The following is a 22,070-nucleotide window of genomic DNA, read 5'->3' as shown; positions in this document are numbered from 1 at the left end:
TCATTGCCCCGGACAAACTACGCATTTCTAACGGTGAGTGCAGAGGTGACAGCCGTGCCAAAGAGGACGGAGATCAGGGAGTGCTCAGCGGGGATTGCACCGAAGTCGCCAAACGGCAACCCTAAAGACCCAAGCGGGTATAACCCGAACGTACTAAAGCAAAGACCAAAGCTCAACAATAGAGGGGACACCCGAAAACCTGCGGATGAGCGCTCGGAAATGTGGAAGGACAGATGATGCGAGGACGGATGAATCCACTCATAGTGCAGAAATTTTCAAAAGTAGAACCATCCCTGCGTAATGCATCCCCCAAGATAAGTGAAGCGTAACCTTTCGCTGCTTATTGGCACGGAAAAGAGGAAAAACGTCCTGGTTGTACGTACCTCACTCACTGTCTCCATCCCACTCAGACTTGTGGTCCTGATGATATGATACCGCGTTGCTCCAGCATCCTAAAAAGCACCGTTGTTCGACTGAGGAGGGGGGTGAAACATGACGGCGGTGGTGCAACTGGACTGACGTACCGCTCTATGAGAAGCCGACGACCAATCGGAGCGTAATCCAATACAAGCCTCACCAATCCGCTCTAAGGAAGAGAGTGAGGGCTGCTCAGAGATACTACTGTAGTAGCAAGGTAGATTGACGCTGTGGGAGAATTCATCGTCAACTCCTGCAAACTGTTTCAAACCAGACAACACGTTCATCCCGCAGATAAAACAGCTGAGTGAATGAAGTGAGTACTGAGGTATTTTGTGTTTCAGTTTATGTCTTTCTAAAGATACACGTAAGGTTTTGTTTGGTTTGGTTTTTTATTGCCACGATGTTTAGATAAAGCAGGGGGCAAACACAGGTAACAATATAACAACAAATACAAGATTAGTGAGATCACCCTCAAGCACAAAAACACAACAGGTAACCCTGGAAAAAAGTTCATTATCAGTCCAAAAGACTAACTTATTGGCAATGACAACGATATGCGAGCAATATGTTACCTCGCCAGGGCCGCGGCCCCGAACCGTAGTAAGGAGACCTCTGGCTGTTACTTCGGGTTGCGTGACTGGCTGTAACAAATAGGTCTAGTACTGTAGTTATTATGACATTATTCTATAAGGTAACTAAGAAGATTCTATTAACCTCCTAATAACTTTACTTACTGCCAATTGTTTCTTGGTAGTAAGTATAGAAGTTGTACTTATTACCAAGTACAAGAAGAACTGGATTCCTATTTTGCTTTAAAGGCATACATCTTACTAGGTGGTGACTTGAATAACCATTTTCCCTTAACAACAGATAAATTCTTAATACACAAAAACTACACTTTAAGTGTTCCAAATTAAATTTTACCATCTTCCCTATTCAATTGTGTTTTTCTTTTTTCTTTCTTTCTTTTTTTTAAGTATTTGACTACTACTAGACTGTCAAGAAGCACTTTGTAATGACTAAAAAGGAGCCAGTATATTTCTAAAATCCGTGCCAATAAACAACTCGTTAATGGTGAAAATGTGTACCTAGATATAAAGTGCACCATATGCAATAATGCTGAAACACTGGATGGATATTTTAATTTTTTCTTAATATACATTTTATATCCTGAGATGCTTTCTTTTCTTTATTAAATAAAATAAAATTTGCTGTCTGGCAGTTTAATAGGAACCAAAGTGGACTGTGGCCTAAGCTCTATGGATAAAAGTCTTCATCCAATAACTCTTTGAATTCAGGTGTTTTCACTCTCATTACCACGGGCATATAAAATCAAGCACCAAGCCCTGCAGTCTGCCTTAGTCTCCCTTTACCAATATTTGTGAAAGAATAGGTCATTCAAAAGAGCTCACTAATTTCCACTCTGGTACTGTAATATAATGCCATTGTAGAAGCAAGTCAATTTGTTAAATCACTCACATCCCAGATATTCCATAATCAAATGAAAGTGCTATTATTGCAAAGTGGAAGCGTTTAGCAATCACAGCAACTCACCCATGATGTGGCAGACCACTTCACCAACGCTCTGCAAATTCAATAACTGCAGAGTTCCACATTTCCTCTGACATTAACATTAGCACAGAAACTGTGTGCTGGGAGCTTCATGGCATGAGTTTCCATGGCTGAGCAGCTCCTGTTGGCATAATGTGTAGATGATCCAGTATTTTTGTCTACATCGTGTATACCGAGGAACTAAGGAACCACATTTGGGTTTGTTTAAAATTCACAATATTGTAAAACACTTTCTTTTCAATTGCTGCTACATCACACTGCATGTGTTAAAACTGCCTCTCATTTGCCTTTTTTTTTTTTTCCCCAATCTTAAGTATCTACATTATAGTGGTAGTCTGGTCCACTCCAGACACACCTGTGCTTTGAGCTCCAAAATCCCCTCCTTGTAAGCATAGCTAAAAAGGAGATTATACTGACAGTGTAAAAGGAGTCTAGTAGCCTTCCTCTGTATACAGTAGATGTTTTAGATACATACACCTGAGAAACACAAACTGCTGCCTCTTTGTGTTTGATATGGATGAACTCTGGACATGTAGAATTTCACATATAGCACATTGATTCAAGAAGTGTGTTAGAATGTGAAAGAGACAAATGCAAAGATGAAATTCAACATTTTATTGCTCTTAGATCAGCAATATAGTAAGTGAACCAGCATGACATCATTTTCTTGTATAAAGCAAGATAGAATCATCTAATCTAAAAAATAATATTAACTTGTTGCAAAATATTTGCTTTCCAAAATAGGATACAAATGTCCAAAACAAAAATGACAATAACCAATTTGCTTGTTTATATTATATACTTGCAATATCATAAATAAATTAATTCTGACATACTTTAGTAGTCTGCACACCAGGTGCTAAGAAAAGAAAAATGCAAAAAATATGATAGGTTGAAAGGTTAATGGTATAAAATCCGAGTCCAAAGAGGGTGATCGTTTCAGAGAGCTCAAGTGCGCTTAGTATAAAAAATGGCGAGACCTGTACAACAATCCAATTCATTTTGAAACAAGATGAATTGACTGTGGAAAACAAACAAGCACAAACAAATTCTGAGCCAAATTATATTTGAAAAAACAAAACAAAAGTTCGAGAGCAGTGAGAGTTATAAAGTTTAAACATCCAATAATAATGACTAATTAAGCACATAAGTTAATTTAAAATCACAGTTTTGGTGTTATTTTAATGCAGATATTAAATTTGTCATGTTTTTATCATAATTCAATCAACCATAATTCTTTTTAACTTACTGAAACTAGGTTGTTATCGCGATTGATACTGGTTATTGATGTGGTTCGGTATATCAGTCAGATTATTAGGAAAACAAAAAACGTGAAAAAACTGCAAAGAATGAAAAATGACACACGGGAAAAGCACAACAGATAAAGGCACATAACATCATCCGCTTTTCACACTTTGTCTGCATCTATCTCTCGAGCACTTACTATTACAACCTGCCTTTCCACACCATTTACATTTATATTATACACATTTTCCTACTTATCAAGTTCCCTTTTAAATCACTTAGCTGCATAACCTTCAACCAAACCCTTCCTTAATTATACCTATGGGACAGTTCTTTCCTCTTACTGCACCATTTAGACTTTTGTGCCTCTTCTTTGGTTTTATTTGACTAAACTCTGGGCGACTTTATTTCAAAGAACACTCCGGGGAACAGTCTTTCTGTGTTGCTGTTTGGGTGACTTTGGGGAGCTTTCTGGAGGGGGCCACTGTGGTTTAGTTAGCTGAATGTCTTCCTCTATTTTAAAGGCTTTCTTTGGGGGATTGGCCTGTGGGGGCCAAACTACAGATATTTTGTTGCAGTGTGGTTTGCTTTCACTAAATGTTTTTGTCATTTCATTTTCAACACTGTGTGCTTTCTCTACTGAACTCATGCTGCTCACAGAATATCTCCATTCAAGTTTCTGATTTGAGGGGATAGGTCCACCACTTCCTGCGGGGGGTCTCTGCCCGAGTCCATCATCATAGTTCCCTTTGGACTTCAGGAGTTGTTTGTAATGGGGTAGGCAGTACAAATGTCCATGGAGAGAGACGTAATTTCCTAGGCTACACACGACAAATGAAAAATCCTGTGTTAAGAGATGCACTACATCAATTATTTAACAATTATTTTAATGTCATTTTAGAGCCACGAGTCTTACTTTATTGATTTTTCCTTTACAGGATGACTGGAAAACTATATACTATACGTACTGTATGTTGTAGACATGGTGGCAACCATTATATTGTCATTAAAACACTAATGCATTTACCAATACTGCAGTGCTCAAAAAGCCCCTATAAACATTTATTTGAATGAATGGCACCCTTTACCTTAATTTGTTCCTGCAGTGCTCACAGCAGAAGCAGGACTTATGGTACTTTTTTTTGTCCACTATGAGAGCATCCATCGGATAGGCTCTCCTCCGGCACACCGTGCACAGCTCCGACCTCGGAACTCGAACCTGTTTCAAGGAGATAAAATTCACATTGGTTATATCGTGAACAGTCTTTGGGTTGTGTCATAATGGAAAATTTTTATTACAGTTAAACTAATACAAAAGCAGCACAATGGATTATCTTTGGATTCTTAAGAGTAGTCACATGTTGAATGTAGTTTGTTTTTATAGTAGTCACATGAGCAAATGGTTTAGTGCAGATTAACCCTGTATTCCCAAGTGTATCACAGTTGATACATGTTTTTTGGGGTTTTTTTTACTTAAACTCATATATGGGAACTGATCTATTTTTTATTTTGTCAGAACATTTAATAAATGCTCCAGTTTCAAAAAATGTGACGAATTCTGGCAGTTGTTTCATGTTTCAGGCTTTACAGGGTTAACAGAGTCTGTGACTGCTTTCGGGCAACATACTCTGTAGTGTATTCATACAACGGGCTTACCTTTACAAAATGTAGCATGGACATATGAATTATGCTTTTCCCAAACAATTTATCACACACACACACACACACACACACACACACTTCTGTTTTTTTTTCTAAAGCTTTAGAGCAAAGCGCTCTCTTATTATGTGACCTAATGTAACCTGGTCATGTTGATGTTTGAAGTGATTAAATGTGAAGCGCACTGCATTGCAACATTTTTCAGTGCATTTATTGTACTGAATAGATTGGATGGATTTACACTGACATACATCCCCGTGTGATAATCTGTCAGAACAAAGAGCACTTAAGCTGTCCTTAAGCATAGTTAGTGAAAAGCTTTAAAAGCCTTTATTTTTTACTTCATATAATCTTTTGGTTTATGATCAAGCAGATGCAGTACCAAAAACATTTGTGTCATCCTGAGCTGCACTCTTGTTTCGCTCTTGTTAGCAGGAAACAAATAAAACAACATCATCATGCCAGCATTGCTATTTTGAGCATGTTAGCAGGCTCAGATGGGTTTCGGAAATGTGGTCTATTTGTTTGTCTACATGGGACATGAGATTTCCACTGTTGCAACAATCTGCACTACTTTTTAAACCACTTTGATGAACTATGCTACCTCATTGCCTACTGTCACCCTGTGTTAGAAGCAATTTTGGTGCCCATGCACACAAAAAAAGATCAAAATTCATGCACATGAACTCAAATCTAAAGAGTAAATTTTGGACCATTTCACAATGCAGCTTGGCTGTAAACTGCCTGTACAATCCAAACAATACAGCAGGTAGAAATGATACTTTTCCAACACAGCGGCACAAATTGATTTTTAAAGAAAAGCCATCTGTAATCCATGCCATTAGTTTCTGCTGTTTCATGCCACACATTTTTTACCAGATGAGGCAATCTTCGTCTGGTGCGACACAACTTGCGATGTTGTTTCCTCAGAAACAGTGTATCCAAGACTCTTGAAGACTGTCTCGCTCTCCGTCCATGTTTTATGGAAATTCCTCAGCAACTTCTCTGTAGCGTCTTCATCGTATGTTTCTGTTCGCCTCGCTGCAGCAGCTTTTCTTTTCACTGCATCAGCATAGGAGAAAGGAGCTTTGGGTAGGGTTGACACACTCTCAGAGTGCACAGTGACAGCTGTCCTTGTTCCGGTGACCTTGTTACCAAATTCATCAAGATGTGAGAAATGCTCTGTGATTGATTCAGTTTCAGAGAGGGCTGATGGTTCGGCTGGCACAGTTCCTACCTCATTTTTCTGCACAGGGAGGGGAGTGCTCTGCCTTGAGCCTCCCTTTGTCTCTTGAGGACTTTCTTGCTTTGAAGTGTCTGCTGTTGTTTCACTCAGGCTTGACACAAGCTCCTCCTGATCCTTTATCTCGTCTCTGAATAAAGAACTTTGCTCACCGAGTTCAAAAACATTTTTAATAGCCTGGATGTCAAAAGCTGGCGTTTCCTGTTCCAGGCCGTCTGCTTTCTCTTTGTCACAATCTTTGCTTTTGGAGTCATTGTGAAGGCGCTCCGTGAGTGGGATAAGCTCTTTTCTGATATATGTTTTCTCTTCTGGTGATGCAAATTTGTTTACAAGACTCGACAAGTCAGCCCTGGGAAGCTCATCCTTTTCTTTGTTCTTATTTTCTGCTTCACACTCACTGACGTCTGGGCCCAGTCGCTCAGGAATAGCAATCGGTTCCTTGCGCACATAGATCTTATTAACTCCTGCTTTTTGAGCCTCTTCAAAAAACTCTTTCTTCTCTTTGACGGATGCAGATGATAATTCTGAAGCTTCAGCAAAATCTGGGTCATTTTGACCCAATGGCATATGGGTCTCAGACTTACTTTGTATTTCATTTGCACTTAAACCTTGAGAAATATCACCTTTATCCTCTACTGCTGTATTATTAACACAAGCCTGCAGAACTTCCTCGGATAAACTCTTTCGGGGCTTTTCCGTTGCCGTCAATATCCCTGAAGCCTCCATAACCTGGGACTCAGTTTTGATTTGTCGATGGAATGAAGCAGGCGGCTCCACAATCTCAGATTTCTTTTCTGGGATTGGGCTGGGAAATAGCGGTGGTGGGGTGATGCCACGTGAGAGCTTGGCTGTTGTGTCTTTAAGTCGAGCCAAATTTTCAGCTTTGTCAAAAGTTGGAGAAGGTGTGATTCTAGTGATACGTGATGTTGGAGTGTCACACCTGCGCAGCGGCGGCGTGGGAGGTGTGGGTGGCCTGTGCAGGAGGGTGGGTGACGGCGTTACTCTCTGGGGCGAGTCAGTTCTCCGTTTGGACTCGATGGTGATGAATGTCGGTGAGGGAGAACGTGTCCTGAGTGAGGGTGAGGGAGCTCGAAGGTCGACGGATTTGGACAAACTCACTTCTTCTTTCTTTTTTTCATGTGAGGATTCTTTCTTTGTTTGGCTCTCAACTTTGGCTGAGCCGATGCTGATCTTGGATATTTTTGGTGAAGCTGCACCAGAAACCACTCTCTCAGATGCCGGCTCACTTTCACACCTGCCCTTGGTTTCATCTTCTAGATCTATTGGCTTGGCCTCTGCTAATCTCCTTACATTGGAAACAATATCTGTACTTTTTTGAGCATCCCTTGCATCTCCAGATCCCTCCAGTTCACATTTTCTTTCCCGATTGAGCAAACTCTTTGCAGATTTTGCATCGGTCTTTTCTGAAGCCTTTTGCATCTCTGTGAAGTGAGAGATTAACACTTGGACCTCCTGCTTTTGAGATTCCTCTGTTTGTGCTGTTGTGGACTTAACCGGTTCATTTTGTTCTGACTCGCCTGTCACTGTAATTGGCACATCCATACTTTCTTTTGGTGGTTCTTCCCCATTCTGCTGAGTAGCTGTCAGACCTGTCTTTTGAGATCCTTCGACATGCTTTTGAACAGTTTTTTGCTGTGTGGAATCCTGATCATCTGTGCTGTCTGTGGTCATGACTTTTCTCTTGACTTCTATGTGCTCTACTTTGTGAATCTGGGTGACTGCAGTTGTCTTTTGCATTTGCTGAGTGTTCTCAGATGTTGTTTTCTTGGTTTCTGTAACTTCTCTCTTTGAGTCGGTGAGAATATCTTTACCTTGACCTGACTGTGCAACCCCTTTAGACTTCTTTGACTTCTTTTTCTTCTTCACTGGATTTGTGTTGTTGGTTTCTGGTTGGTTGTCAGTACTTACAGTAACAGCAGGTGGAGTAACAACAACAGGGAGAGGAGGAGGAGGAGGAGAGGTAGTAACTTTCTTAATCTCCTGCTTTAACTCTGTCTTTACGTCTTTGGGTTCATCGATCACTTTCACCTCAGCAGCTTCCACTTTGAAATCTTGTGTTACACTCTGTTTCTCAGTCTCACTGGACGATTTTATCTCTGTTTGCTTTTCTTGTTTATTGTTCTTTTTCGCCTTCTGGTTTGGCTTGCCTGTTTTAACATTTGCATTAGCAGCTGCCATTTCTGTTTGCGTTAGCTGGCTGGGAACGCTTTCTTTCTTACAAGGCGAAGGATCAGTTTTGTTCTTGTTAATATAGTCCAATGATTTGGATTCCTTTACATTTTTATTTGAAGTTACGGTTTCCTTTTTGGACAGGTTATGCATTGGTTCTATGTCAGGTTTCTGGGCAGTCGTTTTCTCATCTTGTTTTTCTTCAGATTTGTTGGACAACTTTGATTTCTGACTTTTCAAGTCTTTCTTTGTATGACCAGCTGTGCTGTCTGTTTTTGCAACATCAATTACTTTTGTCTGCACTTTGTCGACCTTGACAGATTGAGCAGACTGTTTTGAGGAAACTGTTTTCTGCGTAGTTGTATGCATCTGTTGTCTAATAGCTGAAGTGGATGTGGTCTTTTGAATAGAGACAACCTTGGAAGACTCGTTAGAGGCAATTTGCTGTTGAGCAGAAGATAAAATTGTGGAATCTGTGAGGATGTTCTCACTTGCATTACTCTGTGTTGGATTTGTGGCTATGATCTGCTTAGATAGATTACATGACAGTGACTCTGAATGAACACTCACTGGCATCTTTGCATTGCTGCCCTGTGTGATTTCTGAGCTGATGCCATTTGACTGCTCTGCATCTTCAGTGGAAATCATTTGGAGAGCAGAGGTGACTGAGTCATGTATAAAAGTGGGCGATGGAGTGGTTGGTGGTGTGTTTTCCTCCCTCAGCTTCCGGTACTTTTCTTCAGCTTTTATTAACGGTGTGTTAAATTTGCTCATTTTCCCTCTCATAAAAGGAGGAGGAGATGGCGGAGGAGTAAATTTCATGGGAGCAATGTAAATTTTCTTTAATGGCTGTGGTGACTCTGGAAGTGGAGGGATCTCATATGAAATAGTTTTAGATGTATGCGTTGTTGTTGTTTTTAATGTGTTTTGGCTCATTTCCACTTGTTTCTCAGAAGTTGTTGCCACCTCTTGTGTTTTGCTGAGTTCTACTTTAGGCTCCAGCTTTGGTACTGGATGCAAAACAGGAGCTTTCACTTTTTTGACTGTCATCTTTTTTGCCTTTGCTGGTGAGGGATGGATTGGCTGTGCTGGCATGCTCTCGAGTTCTTGTTGAGATGGAGGAGGTGGGAGGAAGTCCTGCTCAGTAGTTAGCGGTGGTGGTGGTGGTGGAGGAGGGAGGTGATCGATGTCAGTATCAGCGGAAGGAGAAGGAGGACTAGGAGGAGGAGGAGGAAGGTCAGTGTCTATCACTGGTGGAGGCGGAGGTGGGAGAGGCAGATCAGCTTCTGGTGCTTTTGGTTTTAAGACATAAACATCAGTTTTGACTTTGGTTTTACCAAGTTTTATCATGCCCTTTGGGTTAGATTTAAGGTTACGAAACTCCGTCTTTAATGTTTTGATGCCGTGATTTTGGGTAATAGTTTTGTGGTCCACAACAGTTGTTGATCGCTGAGCCAACTGCTCCATAGTGTATGATGTTTTTGTAATGGTTTCATTGGAGATGGTGTGATTTTCTTTTGGTGTTTCAACAAGATTTACAGTTTTAATCTTCTGCACGTTTCTTTGTGCATCAGTTTTAAGATTTTTAATGGGTGGGCTCTGCTTGACTCTAACTCTTCTATATGCTCCCAGCCGGACTTTTGGAGTTTCACGCTGCGCTGTTTCTAGCAGTGATTTAATAGTGCCTTTTACATCCCCCTTTATCACTTCTTCTTTCTCCAGCTGGGTTTGCTCCTGAGTCTCATATAATGACTTAATTGACATCTTGACATCACCCTTTATATCACCCTCGAGGCTTGAGCTTCTTTGCACCCTCTGTGTAGGTGGGGGCTCCATGAAGAGCTGCATCGTCCCTCTGACATCACCCTGAACATCTATTTCCTGTTGACACTTTTTCAACTCACTGGATGCATCTTGTAGACTTTGCATTGCTGTCTGAATATCACCCCTCACAATTTCTTCCTTTTCAATTTCCTTCACTGCTTGCTTTGCCAGTTCCAGAGATTTCATCGTTGCCTTCACATCTCCGGCAACTAAATCCTCAACAACAGTTTCAACTCTTGATGTTGCTGATTTCTCAAGAGACCTTAGAGTCCCTTTGATATTTCCTGGTATGATATCTGGCTTCTCCACCTCCTTGTGCTTATTCTGAGCCCTTTCCAAACACCGTAGAGCTTTCGGTATGTTGCCTTTCACCACCTCCTCTTTCTCTACAATGACTGTCTGATTCACTGATTCAGACAATGAATTCAAAGCAGCTCTTAAGTCACCTTTCACAATTTCCTCCTTTTGGATCCTTTCCAATGAGGCAGTTGGCTCTGACATGAAAACTTTGACTGTGTTGTGAACATCACCCGGTATAACATCCTCAACTGTACGCTCAATTTGAGTTTGATTACAGCCAAGCATGAGTTTTGTGCCCTTGATGTCACCCCCAACAATCACCTCTTTTTTTGCTGTTTCAGGCGGAGTATCATCAGGCTCTAAATGGAGTTGTTTAAGATAGTCCACAGCCCCAGATTCAATACACGTAGAGTAAAAGCTGACATTTCCCTTTTCAGTGTCATCTACCCTTATCTTCACTGCCTGATCTGACTTGTCTGGGCTGGACAGCCTTTGAAGAGCACTCTTTATATCCCCTTTAACAATGTCCTCTTTTTCAGCAGAAACATTTTCTTGTTTATTTAGAAGCGAATATAATGTCATCTGTACATCTCCTTTTTCATCCTCCTGGATGAGTATTCCATGTTTTGCTGATCCATCCTCACTGAAAAGTTTGTTTATAGCCTCCTGGATGTCACCGCGTATTATTTCCTCCTTTTCAACAGTGCTAACTCTGTCTTGGCTAAATAATTGCTGTACTGTTGAGCTGATATTACCTTTCTCTTCTGAATCTATGACTATCTGCTGCTCCTGTCTTTCCTGTCTGTTCAGCAGGTTCATCATGATAGTCTGCAGATCTCCCCTGATTACTTCCTCTCGTTGAATCTCAGGAGCCTGCTTGTTCATTAGCTGGTATTTTGCCATCCTAACGTCACCAATTTCATCAGCTTCAATGAGAATTCCCTTCGATTTCACCATTTTCTGACTATAAAGTTCCTCAAGAGTTCCCTTGACGCTCTTGCCCAAGATTTCCGTCCTTTCCACTTTTGTCTCATTAAAGTCGTCAATTGGTGTCGTCTCAAAGAGCCAAGTTGTTGTCTTTACATCCGCTTTGGGAATCGCCTCTTGAGGGGTGTTTGTCTCCTCATCCTCATCTGCCTCTTTAATGTGGTCAAGAGGATTTTTCTCAAAGAGCCAGACTGAATGCTTAACATCTCCCTTTGCAGTCTCCTCCTTTTTAACGGTTTCAATCAAATTTTCAGAGCTCATACTTCTGATTTTGTCAATGGACTGAGTTTCAAATCTCCACTTAGCAGTTCTGACGTCACCTTTTTGAATTTCACTCACATTAACAGTTCGAACACATCCCTGTGACAAAGTGTCAGACTCAAAGCGATGTTTATTCATTCTTACGTCGCCCCCTTGAATGTCCTCTACTGTTTTTATTAAAGGCTTCTTTTCTTCAGCAATCTTGTCAAGAGGCTGTGTCTCAAATTTCCACTTAGCAGAGACGACATCTCCTTTTTGCACATCCTGCTGTGTGACGGATTTAATTATATAAACCTCATCTGTGTCCTTGATAGCATCGAGGGGCTTTGTTTCAAACAACCATCGCGTTCCTACAACATTTCCCTCTGTCACCTCCTCACTTGTGACAGTGGTGACCTCGTGGTAGTGGCCCTCTTTGTCCTGAATGGCATAAAGAGGCTGAGTTTCAAACATCATTGTGTAATTTCTCACATTGCCCTTCTCCTCCTCATCACAGACAATTTTTTGGATTTTCTTCAGCTCTGTGTCCACGTCAGAGGAAACCTCCTGAATTTTATCTAGGGAGTAGGTCTCAAAAATAAAACGACCCTTATCCACATCTCCTCCTTGTACGTCGCTCACTGTGTGGCTGCTCATCGTCTGCGCTTGACTGTCGTGTATGGCATCAATGGATTGATTTTCAAAGAGCCATTTGCAGCTCACAACATTTCCTTTTTGTATGTCTTCGGTCTGAACTCTCTTGAGCTTTTGCATCACTTCCTCAGATGTAGAAGTGGTGATATCAGATGTTTGATTCTCAAAAATGTACTTCATCCTAGACACATCTCCAGACGCAATGTCTATCTCTGTGACACGTTTAAAAGCTCCCATCTCCTCTCCAGTGAGGTTCTCCAGTTTCTCTGTTTCAAAGAGAAAACAAGCCATTCTTACATCTTTTCCGCTGATGTCCTCTTGTTTTACAGTGCGCGTGTTCAGAACTGTCTCTGTCTCATCATGGATAGCATCAAGTGCTTGCGTCTCAAAAAGCCAAGTGCAGGTTTTAACATCCCCCTTATACATTTCTTCAGATTCGTTTTCATCCTTTACCTCCGCTCTTTCATACAAGATGTCCATTGGTTTGGTCTCAAATAGCCATTTGCAGGTTTTCACATCACCTTTCACAACATCAACATGTTTACTTGACCCCACAGTTTCTTCATCTTCAATGTTGCTGAAGTACTTGATAGCGTCAAGAGGCTGTGTTTCAAACAACCACTTTGCAGTTTTAACATCACCCGACTCAATTTCCTGTTTGGATATGCCCTTGATAATTTGATATTTGTCGATGCTTTCATCGAACTGATCAATCGGTTTTGTTTCAAACATCCATTTATATGTTGTTACATCTCCTTTAACAACTTCCTCCCGACGCACTGTTTTCACCTCATGGAAGTGACCTGCGCTGTCTTGCATGGCATACAATGGAGTAGACTCAAACAATTGTGTATTGGATTTCACAGAGCCAGATGTTACTCCCTCTATTAGAATCTTTTGAGACTCATTCCTGCTGTTTAAATCTGTGCTCTCAAAGATTTGCTTGTAGCTTGACACATCCACTTTATCAATTTCTTCCAGGTCAATTGTTCGGACGACTTCTTTCTTTTCCTCTCTAATCTGCTCCAGAGGTTGGCTTTCAAATCGCCATTTCTGATGTCTAACATCACCCTTCTCCTCATTAAGTTCTACAGTCTTTTTCAGTTTTCCCACCTCTGCCAACTCCTTTAACTCTTCTGCTGGAATTGTTTCAAAATAATGTCTGGTTGATTTGACATTACCTGCAACAACATCCTCTTTAGTCAAAGGGCGTGCATTTGCATCATCTTTCAAAGTATCCATTGGCTGGGTTTCAAATACCCAACAGTTCTTGCGTACGTCTGCCCTGTAGCTTGTGCCGTCCTCCTGTGTGAGGTCATCTTCGACATTCACAGTACGAGTGACCTCTTTCTTCTCTTCTCTTATGTCCTCTAAAGGTTGACTCTCAAAGCGCCACTTTTGGTGTCTCACATCCCCTTTTATTTCTTCACTTATTGCTGCCTTTTTAAGTTTTCCAACCTCGGGGCAGTTCTTCCTGACTGCTTGAGGGCTGCTTTCAAAAAAGTGCCTTGCAGATCTAACATTGCCCCCGATAATCTCCTCGATAGACTGAGGTCTGGCATTGGAGTCATCTTTCAGAGAATCCATTGGCTGTGTTTCAAACACTAAGCAGTGTTTGCGCACATCAGCTCCCATGATCTCCGTCGTTTCCATTTGTGAGCTTTCCAACTCACTGAGAGAATTTAATGTTTTTATCTCAAACAACCACCTGCCCCAGTCTCCTTTATTGCTGTCCTCCATGGAAAGACTACACACAAGTTTCAAAGGAGCATTTTCTCTGTTTGTGATGTCCAGAGGTTGGGTATCAAAAAGCCAACGTGAAGCAATTGAGCTCTCCAATTCAGTTTCAATTTTGCGCACAGACTTAATCTCCAGCATCTGACTTGATTGTCCCATAATGATACATTTGAACTGAGTGTCAAATGTACTTGTTACAGTTTTCACATCTCCATTAATCTCCTCTAACACTGACCGCAAACACAGCAGGTGGCTCTCATCAATGGTCTCCGTGTGCCCAAGGACTCCCATGAATTTATTGTCAATCATGTAAATGGTAGCATTTCCATCCTCTTCTGTGAATACAATTTCCTTCGTCAAATCCTCCTCTTTATGCATTTTGTTTAGGGTGTCCATAGTTTGAGTTTCAAACAACCAAGCAGCAGCGCGGACATCTCCTTTATCAAATTTATTAAATTTGTTTCTGTATTCTGTGGAATTTGTGTTTTGTGAGCCCAGCTCATCCATTGGCTTGGTCTCAAACATCCATGCTGTTCGCCTCACATCTTTTCCCAGAATTATTTCCTGCTGAGTTATTTTCTTATCGTCTTCGTCGTCATCAGGAGTTTCATCTTTGATGGCATCCAGTGGCTTATTTTCAAACTTCCAACGCATTGCCTGCACGTCTCCGGGAAGGATCTCTTCCCATTCTGCATATTCTTCATCATTAATATCATCAGGACTGCCAACATCATCTTCATACATGTACTCCTGGCTCTCTACCTGGTTGTTCTCGGTTTCGTTATAATCAATGTAGTACTCTTTCTCAATATTCTTGCGAACCTCAGGGTGAATGTGCTTGTAAAGACGTTTCAGCTCATTCATACTCCTCTGCTTGATATAAGCCTCTCTGTTGAGTGGGTATTTGGATGGGTTTGCTGGTTCATGTGCATATTGGTACTTTGGAACATTTTCGCTGTCTGGTGGCATTTGTAATAAGTCTGGAGGTGGGGGTGGAAGGTAGTCAGAATCCTCAGCTGGTGGGGGTGGAAAGTCCTCATAATCCATCATTACAGCCATTGTGTCTTGCATTTCTTCAGTATGGGATGCTTCACACACCTCACTAGCCACTATGTTGTTTTGAGTCGCACTTGAGGACCACTTTGATCGACTGATGTCACGTCCAGTCTTTACAAGGAACAAAAATGACATTAACAGGTAAATGATCCATCAAACTAGGAATTACAGATAAGTGACACATTTACTGTAAAGAAAGTATCTAGGATCTTAGGTAAGTCAGCATTCTGTTATTTAATTGGGTCAAGATATATGATTGACATCATCTCCATACATTTCAATAAAACACTGTATGACCCCTCTTGAACACATGGAAGGGAACACTGCCATCCTGGAACAGACCACTCCCATCAGGATAAAAACAATTTATCATATTATAAACATGAATACTCAGAACAACTTTGTACTGACGCATTTCTTTAAAGGTAGGGTGAGCAATAAATTTTTCCAACATGAGAACCTGGGAATGGTCACATCAATAACCTGAACTCAATTCTGCTCAATATTAATTATTGATGCGGTCTGTTTCTTGTGTGGCCTCTTGGAAAATTTTTCTCCTCACCCTGCACCAAGGGGACAAGTGGACCTAAAAACATACCAGTGACTGGGTTCCCATATTGTCAGGGTTAAGGGGTAGGTCTTTCCTCTAAATTGTCATGATTTCGTATATATATAAATTGAACTTCCACGAGTTGTGAAACTTGCTGCTAAATTTGATCATGAAAGACAAGCATGCATAATCTTACACAGCAGACTGCCAGTTTTACTAAAATAAATGGAACTGTGTGATTTTCATCTTTTTTCTTTCCTCAAGCAAAGGAATCACTAAGAAGAGTTAATGCTATACCTAAAGATGTTAAATCAACCACCTTCTCAGTACTATTATCAATATTTTGACCACAAATATTCTATTCATTTTTTTTTTAGCAACTATCTCTCCCTGTAGTGTTATAATGTAATGACAGAGTCTGTCACTCCCACACTGGATTCTGGTTGCTTCAACTTAAACATGGAGATGTATGCAGGACTGCAGCATTTCTGTAGATCTCCTACAGCAGTTATTTGCCTCAGTGCTTACTGATAATGCAAACAGAACTTTTCCTACTGCTGTTGCTTCATATTAAAAATATTCAAATGGCCAAAATCTGCAGACTTTTATTGCCTTGTCACATTATTCATTTAATATGTCAAGAATACAAGATCATGTTTATTTTCTGCAGTTCTCGACAGCAGATCAGTTCCTAAGCATTGAAAGAATAAAGGCAGAAACTCCAGTGGTATGTTGCAGGAGTGTGTACACCTCCAACCCCTTGCAGAGCTATACTGTCATTGGTGTTTGTTTGTTTGTTTGTTTACATTTGAATAAATAAACATATAAAGTAATGCTTTCATTGTATTTTTGACAATTAAACAGCCCAATTTGTAGAATAAAACAGCTTTAACTTCATGTAACTTTAAAAAATGTAACAGTTCCAAGTTCCAATTAAACAGTCCGAAATAAAGATTCCTTAATTTCATGTTCTTAATAGTTAAGTGCAAATCATTACCTTAATTGATTTTTGTGGCGCAGCCTCTTCTATTGTTCTTTCAAAGTGATCCCTCAGTTCTTTTGTTGTGTACCTGGGAAACTCCTCTTCTAGAAGTCAGCACAGCCAAAAACAGCAAAGGCAAGGCTTTAATCAGCGCAGTAGTGACAGGTGATACAGAAAAGCCTATAGAAAAGGCATGCTACCTGTTTCATTTTGATGGTTTTCATAAGTGGATGCCAAGTTGTTGTCGCTATATGACACCTGTGAGCAATTAAAATGGGAACGGGTAAAGAGAAATTAGGGGAGAAACTGCACAGAGATGGACAGAAATGTAATAAGTAAGCATCATCCTTCACGTCCTGCACATTTTTCCACTAAAAATAATGTTTTTAATCTCCGCTCAAGCTGTTAAAGACTACTAAACACACATTTATTACACCAGTCAGACGGATTTCTATTAGTTACAGTTTTTACTCAACAAAGCAATCAATGAGTTTACATCATTAGCGAGCCTTATTGCACTGCCTGCAAGAAAACAGTGAGCGGAATGATTATTTACCATCATTTCTTGATTGAAATTTAGCTGCTGACTGCCTGGGAGGACCTGCCTGGTGTCACTTGACTCTGTCACCTCTGAATGGGACATTTCCTGTGAAGAGAAAGGGCATGGCATTCAAACAAGGTGAAATTGTGCACATGCTACATGTACACACATCTACACGAATATATGTTTGTCCTTGTCATGGCCACAGATGTGACTTGACTCCATTCTAATTCCACTACAACTCCATCCAACCAGAGCATAATAGCACACAACTGTATACCATGCAGAGAAGATGTTGGACCAGATTGCTTACTGCACTTTCAAATGATGAATCACAGATGGAGGCAAGATGACAAAGAATGTGCCAAGCTGTTCGCTCATGCTCTTCTATAGCAAAAAACAGAAAAAAAATCCATTGCTTTGCAAAGTTTCTAAGTTTCTATCTAGCAAAAGGAGCTACAGCATAAGTGAAAATGCCCGGGAGGTTTTCATGGAAGCTGTTAAAAATGTCAAGCAGTGTCTGTAACTTAAACCCACACACTTTGGTACTCGTGCAACAAGAGATACTAAGAGCCTCACTGTTAACATTCAGTCTGAATTATGAATTTTTACTTGCAAAGTTCCTCATGCAGTGATGCAGATGGAAAACGGAAACAGCTCAGGTCAGAGAAAATGTTCTAATGATTTAATCATACGCATTGCTTTCATGCTTTTTGTATCAGCCTGATGAAAGTAAAGTAATGCTTTGTTCTGCGTAATGTGTACCTGCACGGTTCTGTGATGGAAATGAAACTGGGTTACATTATGTGATGATGCAGTTTCCTGGGTCTCAAATTGTTTCCTCACACTTGCAAGTCCCCCAGGCAGGGAACAGACCCCCGACTCCTCCATGACCTAATGAAGCAGGAAATATCGTTAGCTGCCTCCACTTCTACATGACCTGAAATCAAACGGCTGCTTAATAGGGTTATTCTGTCTGGCATGCATGCAGCACAGACTGCCATCAAACATGGTGTAGCTAATGCGGTTTGCTTTTTGTGGCTGCAGACACACGCAAAGGCAGGCACAAACTTGTGTTCTGTTTATGTAATTGTTTAAAAATGTCATGACAATTTCTGAGAGCTTTTGCCAAGTAAAGCAAACAATAATACTGCTTTTCTTGAACATTTATTCTATAGTAAGCCTTGCAAAGGCAGTCTCGTGTTTCCACTCTATTTATAAATGTTTGCACTGGTCTTTCACTAATATGGCATGGCATCACCAATGATAATGGTGGGAATACCAGCTCAGTGCATCACAGTTACTGTACAGCAACTGGTTCCTTGCATGGGCTTGAGACTTTCCAACAAGAAAGCAAACAAATACATACAACTGACTACAGAAACTTAGTCTCTAATTACGCATACCGCATGGTCTGTCAGGTACTATAGCTACATGCTGAGATATGTCCATGCAGAAGCTGAAGTACCCCGCTGGGGATGGTGTTGTCTGCCCGCTTGGAGACAGCTGCCTGGTACATGGCCTCACACTTGACCGGTGGGATGACCTCTGAGTCCACAGAGCGAATCCCGATTCCTCTGGTTTAAATCTTACAGGAAGTCCTGCCCTGGTTAAAACTTCGCTGCCAGCAGCTAAGGCACAAGAAGCCAACTGTTTAACGATTTGCTATTTATGTGTTTTATTTGCTGTCATCAAATTATTAAAAGGTAACGTGACATCACAGTGACGCTACAAACACTTCGGTTAAAGCACTATTAAAAGTATCTAAAGCTTTGATGATTGTCCGGTCATTTTGTGCATAAAGAACAAGAGTTTAGGTGTAAATATACAAATTTAAGTTGTATATACATGGATTATATATTGATCTTCTAGGAAATATTGTACAAGTATTTCCAACTGAAAGCACATAAATCATTCATTTGTAAATATATTCTTGGAGACAACAGTGGACTACTACGGTGCAGGTGGTGCTCCTACAAATGACGTCTTTTAAAACATTTGCACACCTGTTGCCTGACATCTAGTTACTTGGTGGATGTGCAGGATTTATTTAAAAGGAAATAAACAGCTCTGCAAAGTGGATTTCATCAAGTGTACCTCAGGTGTATGGTGGTGCATTGAAATGGTCACTTAGATCTCAATGAATTTTTAAGAGGATCATAAGCAGAAAAGTTATTGTATCTTTTAATTAATGAACTGCCCCCCTTTAAAAGCACTTACATTATTCATCAGGTCAAAACAGGAGTGCAACATGAGTGCGCTGGAGCCGTGTTGGTTATTATTATGTTTAACCTGCTAACTTACAAATGTTTTATATTGGGAACGTAATTAGCCTCCAGAAACAAAAGAATATTTTGAACATAGCGACGTTGCTGAAAAGACAAACAGCATCCCTTCTATGTCTGGGACTTCAAAGCATTCACACCTCATTTCTGTGGATGTGGAAATAAGAAGGATGGATTCTGCATTTTTATAGCTGTACAGTTGAAAGTACAACATCAAAATATTCATATAATGACCAATTACTAACAATGGAAGTTGAAATAACACAACACAAAGATTTTGCTTTGATGAATTATTATTATATAAGCATCCTATTCTAATAACTATATACACACATTTCCTAAGTATCTCTTATGAAAGTCCCAGGCTCCAGAGAACAGGAATTCAGATATGCAAGCTCAATTGTGGGCTGATAAACATTCTTTAATATGACAGTCTGTGAGTAAATAACTAAATATCATTGCATTTTGTAATGACTAGTTTTTCCATTAGCATATTTGTTTATTTTCCCTGCTGACTATTTTTGAGCTGTAGCTCACCAGTCTACTATTTTAGCCTTGGAGGAATCTTAACATGTAAATGAGCTAGTGCATTAAAAATACTTTTAAATTAGGCTATTCCTGTTACTTCAAATCTCAACTTATAGCATTTAAACTGAAAAACCAGACAAAACAAACAAAAAAACCCCACTGAAATACCTCCAAGGCATAGACCCATTGACTCTAAATCACTATGGTATAGGAACTAAAAATTTGTAGAAAAAACATGCTTAGGCTATCTCATGACACTGACTGAAAGCTCAAATAACAAGAAAGTGAAGTAATCTCGGCGCCGTGCAAAAATAAATCACGCCTATTTAAAACTTAAGTGTGATGGGTCGTGTTTCTCTTTGAAATATAGAGGAAAGCTATGGAGGACGAAATTTTCCTTTACAAAAACATCAAGATAAACCATATATACCCATCAGCGTATACCCAACTACTCCTCAGTATTCCCTTTTTTCATCACTCAGCTGGCGACATATCTCCTAGAGGGTTTGGCCTTGGTACAAACAGCTTAGCAGCTCAGAGTTTCGTCTCTTTGGAATTAGTTAAAGTAATAAATGTATTCTCCCCTCGAGCTAATAAAAAAAAATCCTCAGCGTTAATTCAGCATTTTAGTCACGGTTTGATTTATGTTTTGGCCCAGTGTCCTGTATTTTGAGTGAAAAGGTGCTTAGCATGAGGGCAATATTGATGTGTTGAATCACAAAAAACACAAATCCATAGTTTCCTCTGCAGGTATCAAAAAGAGATGTAACAATGTTCTGTATCACATTTCATTTCCTATACATTCAGAATTTATTAAGTCAAAATCAATCGTGTATTCATTCCACATACCTCCCTGAGACTGCTCATTACCTACCAGAGAAGGAAGACGGTGAATTATAAAAACAATAAAAATAAAAACTCAGCAAGTAAAATCCCAAAGGAAAGGCCACTGCACCCTCGGCATGCGGGGTCTGTCCAAGCCAAAAGCAAATCCCAGTCAGTGATGGAGACCAGCTCCAGTGTTATGTGTTCACTTCTGTCCAACAAGCAGATAGTGACAGCTGATTTTATTTTAGACCCTCCGCCCACATGCAAAGGATGGACCAGGGTTTTTTGTTTTTTTTAGAGAGTGAGGCCTCCAAGCCTCCCATGTCGAGTCCCCCAAAAAATCCATATGGAAATACTTCCTGTGACTGCCCTGCAGATGCTTGGGTACTAATAAATCAGGTCACCCTGGTTTCATCATCATCATCACTTTGTATTAGAGTGCACTGCATACTCCAGCAGCTGCTACCGCCTGTCATGATACGCAGAATTATGCACAGACAAATCCACAACAAATGCGTGGAGGATCTCTTATTATTCACTGCTCCTGATAATCCCGCAGCGCGATGCAAAGTGGATGTCAGGCAGGTGCAAATTCAAGTGACAGTTAAACAGTGGTGAAATGTGTTGGCCATGCGCTGTGCTTTGCGGTTGGTCTGAAATAGGGTCAGTGATGTAATGCTATTTGTTAAGGTAAGGAGGGTTAAGGAGGCCATAAATACGACAGGAGACACCTCTCATCCAACCAGCTCATCTTGTTTGGCCAAGCCGCAGACGGTGGCGCCAGCCTGACTGGTACTCATGGATGGTGGGTCAGAGTTTGAGACCAGCACGACCCTCTTCATGCTCAGCATGTGTAACTCATACCTGCAATTCCAACCAGCTGTTTTTTAAAGAGGCACTCTTGGTTCTTGCTCCCACAAAAAAAAAAAAAAAATTAAAAATTTGTTTTTTAAATCAATTTTTCAGTGCAGCTAATATGATAGTAAGGTTGCATCTACTCCCAGATGTTTACTGTCAGATCTTGAAAAGAGCAAGAAAGGGTTACGAGAGAATCTGAGAGATATTTCAAGGTCTCGTGTTCTTTTCACGATGACCCTGATTTATTCAGCTTGAAGCCATTTCTCTGTGATCCATAGCAGGGTTAAGTCATGCAGTGAGAGCAAAAGGAAAGGAAACATATTAAACTCCACCTCTCTCACACACACACACATGCGCACAGGAAGACTTGA

General features: G+C 40.5%; 2 protein-coding genes across 3 annotated transcripts in view; both read right to left on the bottom strand.

Annotated features, from left to right (window-relative positions):
• b3galt1b (UDP-Gal:betaGlcNAc beta 1,3-galactosyltransferase, polypeptide 1b) overlaps positions 1-506 on the bottom strand; it is a 56,039-nt gene extending 55,533 nt beyond the window's left edge. The window contains exon 1 of the mRNA XM_025904025.1: positions 384-506. The gene's annotated coding sequence lies outside the window, so the exon portion shown is untranslated. The remainder of the gene's footprint in view (positions 1-383) is intronic.
• A 3,413-nt stretch (positions 507-3,919) lies between these two features.
• Positions 3,920-21,417, bottom strand: xirp2b (xin actin binding repeat containing 2b). Of its 2 annotated transcripts, none has more exons than XM_025904010.1 (9): positions 20,863-21,417; positions 18,669-18,831; positions 17,966-18,094; positions 17,216-17,305; positions 16,860-16,917; positions 16,675-16,763; positions 5,773-15,238; positions 4,326-4,456; positions 3,920-4,058 (listed from the first exon to the last, which is right to left on the bottom strand). In XM_025904010.1, the coding sequence occupies exons 2-8, from the start codon at positions 18,717-18,719 to the stop codon at positions 4,365-4,367; spliced, it is 9,975 nt and encodes a 3,324-aa protein (XP_025759795.1). In that variant the 5' UTR covers positions 18,720-18,831; positions 20,863-21,417; the 3' UTR covers positions 3,920-4,058; positions 4,326-4,364. The 2 variants fall into 2 exon arrangements, with proteins under 2 accessions (XP_025759795.1, XP_005453129.3); XM_005453072.4 differs by having other exon boundaries at positions 20,888-21,417.
• Between the last annotated feature and the right edge of the window lie 653 nt (positions 21,418-22,070).

Source organism: Oreochromis niloticus, linkage group LG16 (assembly GCF_001858045.2).
Source record: "Oreochromis niloticus isolate F11D_XX linkage group LG16, O_niloticus_UMD_NMBU, whole genome shotgun sequence".
Lineage (NCBI taxonomy): Eukaryota > Metazoa > Chordata > Actinopteri > Cichliformes > Cichlidae > Oreochromis > Oreochromis niloticus.
This window is presented reverse-complemented; position numbering and strand designations above follow the sequence as displayed.